The sequence below is a fragment of the Haplochromis burtoni genome, unplaced genomic scaffold (genome assembly GCF_018398535.1).
Source record: "Haplochromis burtoni strain Fernald_Lab_line unplaced genomic scaffold, NCSU_Asbu1 Contig_147, whole genome shotgun sequence".
Lineage (NCBI taxonomy): Eukaryota > Metazoa > Chordata > Actinopteri > Cichliformes > Cichlidae > Haplochromis > Haplochromis burtoni.
In genome coordinates this window covers 838,927-849,077 of record NW_024582508.1, presented here as the reverse complement: position 1 = coordinate 849,077, position 10,151 = coordinate 838,927, and the positions used below count along the sequence as shown (strand labels likewise).

At 38.8% G+C, this 10,151-nt stretch overlaps 1 protein-coding gene across 1 annotated transcript in view; it reads left to right on the top strand.

Moving 5' to 3' along the window:
• The first annotated feature begins 9,942 nt into the window (after positions 1-9,942).
• The window catches only part of nudt14 (nudix (nucleoside diphosphate linked moiety X)-type motif 14), a 29,344-nt gene continuing 29,135 nt past the window's right edge, over positions 9,943-10,151 (top strand). Inside the window, exon 1 of the mRNA XM_005931546.3 lies at positions 9,943-10,115. Coding sequence (XP_005931608.1) covers positions 10,035-10,115 — 81 coding nt within the window. The 5' untranslated portion in view covers positions 9,943-10,034. The remainder of the gene's footprint in view (positions 10,116-10,151) is intronic.

Here is a 10,151-nt window from a genome sequence, read left to right as displayed (position 1 = left end):
ATGAGAGCCATAAAAGTAAAAAACACAATTTTAAATTGATACCTAAAGCTGACCGGAAGCCAGTGCAGACACTTTAAAACTGATGTGATATGAGAGAATTTATGAGAGTAAGTTAAAAGCCTCGGAGTGATGTTTTGGACAGATTGGAGGTGATTAATTAGTAATTACCACATGAAGGTGAGAACTAGAAGGGCATTTAGACACTTGGCAAATCCTCCACCAAGGATGATGCTGCTTTTTAAGTGATGCCCCTTCTTAGAGTTTTCTAGAACGTGATCGCGATCTATACCAAAATTTAATGGGTTAGTTTTTTTTGCTGAAACACAGACATAAAAACAACACTTCGCACAAAAGTTTACTGATTTATAAAGAATTCATTAGAAAATAAAATTGTGCTTGATTGGAGATGGTCCAAGTGAACCTAAGCATACGTGTTTCACATCTTTGTATGAGATGCACGGTATATGAGATTAAACACTTTTTCTTTCTGGGAGACAAATATAAAGTCACATTGTGATTTTGGATGAAATTAGGTGGTAGCATGTTGTCACTGCACCAAAGGCCTAATTCTCTAAAGTGGAACATTTGGCCTCATGTGGCCTCATTCAAATCTATTTATCCTCTGATCTAGGAGCAGTATTTCACCTTAGTAACCCTATCAGTGTCCTTCACTGACATCAGAAAGACGGAAGGTTTGAGGTAATACAATTGGTTTTGGATGATGGAAAAGTTCATTGAGCGTTTATTTGTATTTAGATCTAAATGCAGCCATCTGCCAGGCACACTGGAGAACTAGTCCAGAAATAAAACAGGCATGAAAATGAAGAACATAAGCACTTTATTTAGGTCTGTTTTCCAAATTTCCGTAACAAGAATAGGATTGTATGTAACTTTTGTATATCCAGCTGACGGGAATGAACAAAAGGGTTAAAGATGTTTTTTGCAACAGGGGATATGTGCAGGCTTTCTGCTGCGATAGTGTGTTGATGGTAGGGAGCTGTGTCACTACACAGTTTACTACTAAGCATTGTTGTTATCACCATCAGCCTCTCCCCACTTCCCACTCACAGCCTTCCTGCGCTACTGCAAAGCTAAGGTTGGGGGCATTGTTGTTAGGGGGCATTAGAGGGCGTTCTAATTGATCCTTCCAGGCAGGTAATTAGCTCTGATGGCATGTGCACCCATGGTGATGAGAATGACAGAGACATAGCCACGTCCTGCCCCTCACCCCAATCATCAACACTCAAATAAAGACTATGTGACCCATGGAGTTGCCACATTCTCTGGTCATTCTTAGGACAAGACAATAGGTCTGGCTTGTTAAAATAGGCTCCCTCTCAGCGGGGGAACACAGGAGCCACAGCAGCTGTCCCATAGTATAAAGCTTCAATAGTCTGAGCAACCACAGAACCTCCAGTACAAAGATTTGCTTTTTTTATACTTCTGTGAGGACATACAACATCTCATTAGGAATGAAATATTAAAAGTATTAACATAAACCTTCCCTAGATCTCCGCTGCTATGTGAGAATGTTAGAAAGGTTATTGTTCATAAGAATGTGAAAATTAAAAGTCTGTTTTTATTTAACGGTAATTTTACAATAGGGGTAAAATGTACAAAAAAAGGGATATTTGCAGTCCAGGATGTGGCATGTGATAGGACCAGAGCGAGTCATCCAATGTTAGACCACAGCTTTATATAATATAGACTGTATATAAAAGATGAAAGAATGATGACGTCACCCACTAGCTAGACAAGTCCTGTCTTGGAGCCACAAGCTGAGCATTTTGTTGTTTTGTCAGAATCTTAAGGTTTTGAATGGCCATAATGAGTAGAGGTGGGCGTGACTAAGACACTGAGGGACACGAGATATTCATATTGTTACGATTGGTTAATCTGAGAGTGGCTCCACTCTAAAGCATTTCCTGTTTTATTCCTCCTATTTGACTCCAACTGGAGCCAGAATTTGTAGAACAGACATTGTTTTCTTTCTAAAAAAAAAAAAAAGACTTAAAACAGAGACAAACAACTCAGCAAATGTTTACTGAGGTCATAGCCCAAAGAAGGAAAAGGATCATTTTTCCAATGGCTTCTAATGAATGAGCACTTCTTTTTGCTACCACAGGTGTCGCCCCCTGCTGGTCCCTGGAAAAAATGCAGGGTTAAGGCACTTCTGCATTGACTTGCAAAGAATGTAACATTCAACAGAAAAAGGCAAAAACTTTAGTCACGAAAAGTTGACATTTTATGTCAGAAAAAAACATTTGTAATAAGGTGATAATAAAACATTGAGAATTTATGTGTAATGTGCAGAAAAATTAAATAAAACACTAAAATATGCTGTATGTTAAGATACAGAAGTTCATGTGATTAAAGTAATTATTTTGTGCTGGGGTCGGCCTTGGGAGATTCCAAGGATATATGAATGGAAAGGAATCCTAACTCATCTATCAGATAACTTCCAGCTGAGTTCAACTAAATCTGTATGTTTCATCCAACTGCCATTTCAGGTCTGTTTGTATTCATGGAAGAAAAACAAGTATCAGGAGCCCCAACAACTGAGAGCATTGTTGTGGGTGAGATGCTTATTCTCTGGTAGAACGATGACATAGAAGGAATCTTGATCTTGTACAGGGAAACACATCCTGGGGCACACAGGCAACAAAGCAACACGACAATGAGAGCTTCTTCTAAAAATATAAGAGCCTGATTGATGAAGCTTGCCATTACAATGGAATCAGTTCTTGCAGAGGGGATTTCTTTATTCAACCTACTAGGTTAGTGCTCATGGGATCAGCTATGGTCAGAGTGACTGCCAATAGACTGTCAGTCAAGGCAATTTGTTACAGTTTGTTTTCACATTAATGGGTTAAATTAATACTGCCAGTGCAAAAAGTCTGGAAAGAGTACAGACATTCTTTAATAGAAGTACAGATACAGTGGATTTACCCAACTGCAAGCAGTTGTAAGAGTTGTCCTGGATAATTTCCACCCTCTACACTGACAGTCTACTGTTCACACTGTCTTTATACAAGACAGTATACAGTTGGTATGTAGGTGGAATTCGGTGAATAAATCTAAGCGTCATCAATTTAATTTCAAATCCATCTCTATTACACTTAATGTAACCTAACCCTGACCACAAGCACCACAGCCACTTTGCACCAGTCCAACAAACTGTTCTTTGCTTTAAATCCCTCACAGTACAGCAGACTAACCTGTTTATGCTGCACTAAACTGCAGAGTATTTGCATGGAACCTTTAATAACATAAAATCAGTCAATACACACCTCAGATCCAAGATATGATTTAACAAAAGAGGGCTTACATCTAAACTTTAAATTTTCAGTTTATTAAATACCACTGAGCTGTACTGTCTTTTTTTTTCTTTTTTCTTTTTTTACATCTTTCTCCATCTCTGAGTGAAGTTATCTCACATTCACTTCTCTCCTTGTGAAATACAGCAGCTGGAGTTTTAGCTAGCAACACATTGTGGGACAAACTGCACACAGTGTTTGCTGATATTTGTTGAGCTGATAGAAACATTGCATTTTAAATGACTTGACTTAAAAAGTGTTGCTCCCCTTTATGTTTGCTCCTCTTCTGTAGAGCTGGCTGGATGCTGAAATACCACGACTACAGCTTATGGACATTTGTGCATAAAAAACGATGCCCACTTTAATCCCTGACTGTTGGGTTATAAATTATGCATAAATTGTATGGATTTTATCTCTTTCATCTCTTTGTATGCAATAACCCTGGTGATTGATACACCATTAGGATTGCCTTTCATGTTTTGTGTACTGTTCAGGCTCAAATTGGTTTGATGTTTGAAGGCCCACAATAGCTTGAAAGAATAACTTCTCTCATATGTCTTAACCCAAATGTTTTGAAAATGTATGGAGTAGAAAGTACAAATATTTCTGTAAAAATGTAAGGCTTAAAAGTATAACGTTGTCAAAAAGATACCTGATAATTCTGCTTAAGTACAGTAACCAAGTATTTGTACTTTATACAAATACTTTTTCCCAGTCACACTCACAGGTTTTCTGAAATACAGTCTCAAAATCCCTTATTAAATTTACCATCCAAATCCAGTGAGAATTAAACTGAATTGTGGTCAGTTTGGAATGCTTGCTTTAATGTAGATGAATTGATGATGTAACTATTTTGGCTTATTATTTAGCATTATTTCATGTTTTCATAAGAAATAATCAATACTTTTTTTATTTTACTATTTTAACATTAAGTGGTGTTAAAGCTTTTCCAAGATGTAATAGCATGTTTATAAATCCTGCAGGTATGAAATCAATATTCATTCTGCCTTTCTCCCTCAGCCTTATTTTGCTATCTGAACTTGCTTCATGAAACAACTACCTGCTGCAGCTAGAAACACAATGATAGTGATAAACCAAAACAGCAAATTCGTGGGGTCTAAAAGCCCCCATGCTTAAATCTGACATTTAAGTCTCAAGAAAAAGTTTAATGTGTCACAATGTGAAAACTCCAGTTCTGTCACTCTTTCCATCCTCGCCATTTCATCAACTTCCCACACACCTCTGTTACACAGAGTTCACATTTCTGTGCCGCGTTATCGAGTGCCCTTTTGACACATGGGGCTATTTTGAAATCCAGGCTTGTGTGGGAGGATTTAGGAGCCTCTCCTGAACAAGGCCGGCAGTGGTTGATTGTCCAGACTGCTTGGTGGACGGATACTGGTCATCTTGACCCACACCCTGAGCCCACTAACATCGACGCAGCAGCCACCTTTGCTAAGTGCATTCCCAAAGGCCCCAGCCCAAATCCCTGCTTGACCCTGACTGATAAACTACGCTATGGATAGACCAAAGGAGAGCTTTTACCTTTGAAATAAAGGTTAGTGGAAAGTTTTTACAACAACAAACTGGACTATTGTGACTCAAAACATGGGCCCCAAAAGATTTTCGTTCTACTCTTAACATTGAATAACGCAATTTTATTAATAATTAAACGCTTTCACAAAGTCGTGTTGATTTTTTTGGTTTATTTTTTCTACATATTATTGGGTGTGAATCATATCTACATAAATTTAACAAACTTTTATTTTCAATCAATATGCCATAAAATAAAAATATACTAAGTAGGATGAGCTACATGGACAGACAGAAGGACCAGGTTTGATGACTTCAACAGGCTCCAGGTTTGGAGTTGTACATAGTCCAAGGAGGTCTGGCCTGCATCATCCGCATGCAGACAATAATTGGTCATGACTGAGAGGCTCCTGTACCCACATGTTCTTGGAAGAATGGAATTAACACGTTATGGATGCCCCGGGTTCTGGCTGAGGAGCTGATAAGACTTTTGGAGGCCTCTTGTGCAGGTTATGTTCAAATGAGGCCTCAGAGAGGAAGTAGTATCGTTGGGTGATGGCATTAAAGTTCACCTTTTAGGAAGAAACAATAGTAAATATAAAGAAATATAAAACAATTAAAAAAACAAAGAAAAAAAATCAAAATATGAGAGAAGATTTAGTTATCCAGCAACATTAGCAATAAAAATTAGGATAAGATTTTGGGTCATTTATGATCTAACAATATTACATATTTTTACGGCTAAACAGGACTTTTCTTTGTAAATGTATGGACTTTTTACACTGTTGTATTGTTAGTTCACATGAAGTGAAATAGTCTTTTCTATTGACCATTTATCTTGAAAGTATCAGTATAAGCATGTGAAGTGGTACTTATTAACTGAAACATGTAACGACCCTCTTAAAACAGCGTATTGTCAAACTTCAGTTTTCTTTCCTTCCCTTATTTCCACTTCCTAGAAGGAAATATACTTAAGAAAGGGGGGGGGGGGAGTCTTTTGTTCATATGGCACTGATAAATATCTTTTTAAGTAGTTCTGTATATGTCAACTGAAAAAAAAAAACCATTGAATTTTTTGATAAACTTTCTACTTGTTGTATTTAACGTTTTAGGTTCCCATGAAAGTTGCAGGAATTACAGAGACCATCTTAAACATATAAAAATTGGAATTTCTAACCAGCTCACACCACCAGCAGCCTGAATCAATCATACAAGGCTGTGCTTTTACATTACAGCAGAAATTGACACTTGTCAGACCAGCAACATATTTTCCAGTTTTAGTTACCCTGCCAGAGAACTGAATATTTTTATTGTGGACCTTTCTCTATAAACCCAAGAGCTGATCATGTGAGAACAGCCAAGTAGTTCTGCAGTTCCAGACATACTCTGATATTTTGCCACCAACAATCATGCCGCTGTAAGATTTTAAAGGATAATATTAGGAAATTATGTAATGTTTAAAATTTAAGTCCTCCATAAGAGCAGGTGAAGAGATGATGAGCTTGGTGAGAAATCAGTTAACACATTGATGGTTTTAGTCTTTTCACTATTTTCATGCTGACAATGATAACTAGAATTAGGCACATACACAACACCTAAACCTGGCTTTTGTCCACCTAAGTATTATTACTTCAGAGTTCCCGTGGATGTTCAGGTACTCCAAGAATATACCTTTCAGTGAGACAGATGTATCATACAAACAGGTGAAGGAACGACCTGAAAATACAACACCTGCTACAACAGTGTTCTCCAGCATGGAGGCATAAAAATATGGATTATTTCCAATGTTGCCCTGCAAGTGTATAACATTGTGTCTCTATGGTCACTTTGCAATCTCCCTTGAAACCTCTACAACTGTTGAGTACTGGCTGCACTTACTCTTGGTTGTTGACTTTTGTGCTTTTTACTTTTTTTAGACTTCACTCTCATTTTATCCCCTTTGTCATTTGCTATAGTCCCTTTGTGTTCACTTTTCTAAGTGTGGCAGCAAACCAGAGGCGGTGACTCCTGTACAATGCTTTAATTCAGCAGTCCCTCCCGTCTTATCGTGCCCTGCAGCTTGGCCGGATTGGGCAATATAAATTGAACTTGCCCAGCAGAGAGACGCCGGTTTCTCTTTTGGGTCCGCACATTGTTTCGTCTAGGCCTGTATTTATTTAGATGTAAATCAGTTTGCAAAAGTGTTACGTCCTGCCCTTGTGTAGTGGGCGGAGGACTGGTGCTCATTTGTTGGAGGAAGTCAGCCCCATCGAGATTGGAGCTGTGCAGATTGTTTTCCATTATAAGGCTGTTATTGATGTGAGAGGGTGACATCATGCTGCCTCGCCCTCACAGGCAGCGTTGGTGAGAAAGAGCCTATCTCTTATTCATTACTCAGCACAGCGAGGAGGATGGACTTGTCTTCATGTTTCATCCAAAAATAAGTTGAGTGGAGGTTTTAAGAGTCCCCCCATCCCGCAAAAGGGTCACTCCAATAGCTAAACTCAAAGCAGAAGGCTGGAGCATGGAAATTGACTAGTAAGTACCTAAATGCGCTGTAAAAGCAATAGTTTAACATTCTGGTGAATCAAGCAGTCAAAGATATAGCCAGGCCCAGAGAACGGACACATTTTGGCTGAATCTGGGTTACTTTCTGGCACTAATGACTCACTTACTGCACTTGCTAATGCTGAGGGGGGCCAGATGTGGTCCAGATGTTGTAAAGAAGGCTTGTCATGGGTCAATGCAAGTATTGTGGTTCAGATGTAGCCCAAATGCCACAGCATACCTGGCCTCTGGTTCACACAAAATGGACCTGTGGCTGTTGTTATATAGCAGAATGACTTTAAGAAGGATGAATAAGACTTCAAAGTTCCTATGACTTTCAAAAAGCACTTTATGCACCAGTCTGAACAACAGAAACCCATAAAATACCAAACCTTTCTTTTATGTTTCAAATCGAAAGTGTAAATTTTCTCACTTTTTCAGGGCATTGCGGTTACATTTCAAAGGCTTATATTTACCAATGAAGACAGTGAAGACTATTTAATAGGAGTTTGAAAATCAACCTTGCACTTTTTACAGTATGTGTTAATCAGTGGCGTAATCTTGCATAAAGAGAATATGCAATGCCATTTTTAGTACATGAAATATATTTAAGGCCATATTTGAACACAAAGAGTTGTCTGTCTCTCTATGTTAGTCCAGGAACAGATTTGCAACCATTCCAGGTTGTGCACCACCTCTTGCCCCATGATAGCCAGGATAGGCTCAGCCCGCCTGCCACCGTGCATTGGATAAAGAGAAGAAGATAGATGGATGAACGGACCATGTATAAAAATATGAAGGTACAGGAACCCTCTTTCATTAGATAGATTAAAATAGTGAACTACTTTCAGCTTCCTCTGGCAAAAAATGCCAGACAATAACATAAGTCATGCTGCGGCCTGTGAATAATGCAGTACTAATTTGAGACTGTTGGTAATAGCTATGCCACCTTTATGTGACCCATGACTGCAGACTGACACACAGCATAACCCTTCTTCTGTTTAATTCTTAGCTTAATCTTTGTAGATATATAGGTACAATCCAAATATTTTTTCCTGCATATTTTGCCTTTTTTCCCTTTTTTTAGAAAGTCTTTCCCTCGTGAAGACAACATCTAATAGGCATGCAAAGGGGAACGAATTAACGGAATGCCAGCTTTATAATAAAGGCAGAGTACCACCATGTCCTGGCTTGCATGGCCGCTCATAGCTGGTAGAAAGCTACAGCTATGGGTCCAATCAGCAGCTGGTTACCCTATTTGAAGCCTGTTAGTACTGATCAGGGTTTTATAACAAGCTCAAACCTGTTCAAGTAAAATTGTAGAAGACTTATAATAACATAGCCTATCTTCATGTCTTATGGGTTTAATTCAAGTGCTCACATTTTACTCACATGTCAAAAGTTGCCAGCAGGTTTATTTACAGCAATAAATTGGTGTCTGTGTTACGATAATAGCACTCGGTCTCTTGTGATCTTTCACAGGATAAAGTAACTTTTATTTGTATGGCCCAATATCACAAGGCACAAGGCCTCAAGAGACTTTACAGAAATCTTTGCAGCATAAAATACCCTCTGTGTTCACAGTCTTGATTTAGATAAGGAAAAATCCCCCAAGTAGCAAAAGAAAGAGAAAGGAAAAAAAGTGTGTACAGGTGATGGACAGACATAAACAGTACTGTAATAGTTTGTCTTCCAGACACATATCGGCTACAGCTGCCTGTCTTAGAACATCTGCCAATCAAAGTGGGCTCAAATCCATGACTGAGTAATGAAAAAAGGAAAATTCACCGAGCACAGAGGAAAACTATCCACACAGATCAAAAGGCTGTTAACTTAACGCTGTTAACCTTGGGTTCTGTGCTGAACTGACCCAAGTGGTATTATTAGGTGGGATAAATGAACAGTCAATATAGGGTAGAACCTCATGTGGTTTTGACTGACTAGATTTAACATCCTGGATATGGTTGTCAGCGGTGATGTATGCATGGAGTTACAGAATGTACAAGTCAGGGTTAGGAGAACGGAAGAGTTTTTTGAGGTTTTTGTTACAGTAGCCTTTTTTGCAACGCAGTCACCTTGTGAGAGCCAACCAGTCAGAGAATACAGATTTTTCCCTAGCAATCAGATGCTGTCAGAACAGTCTCTAGGCCTGCGTGAGTGAAGCCTTAGATGGTTTGACTGCTGTAGCTGGCTTTGAAAAGCTGACAACTGCAGGCTGTTGCATTTTCATTGGTTTCAGTCATCAGCCACCACGTTTCCCTTTGCACAAAGTACATTGTCTTGCCATCTAACAGGTATCAGAAGATAGCTACATCCTTTATCCTAGTATTATGGGCAGCACTGGTGAGTGACATGGAATGTATAGTGTGCAATATTGCATTGTCCTTGGCTTTTTAGGTTAATTTAGACTAATCATTTAAAGATAACTGGGGCTAAGATGATGCAACAATAAAACTGTTCTTTTCTTCTTTATTTCACATATATTTATATTGTTATATAAATTTAACGCCATTCATTTCACTCCCCCCCTTTGTTGTTCCCTTACTGCCAAGTCTCATGTCCTTTCCCGGCTTCCGTAGGCATTCCTTCACTGTCAGTTAGTGTGCGGGTGACAGACAACAGCGGTGAGCCTCCAAATCTAAGCTCCAAGTGTAAACTATGGAAGAGATTAACAACATTGAAGTGGTTCCGTGCACAGAGTCTGACTATCTAAAGCCGTTCAGGGTGCACTATAGCCAGGTGAGTTATTATTGAGTAATAACGGCTAGTAGATGC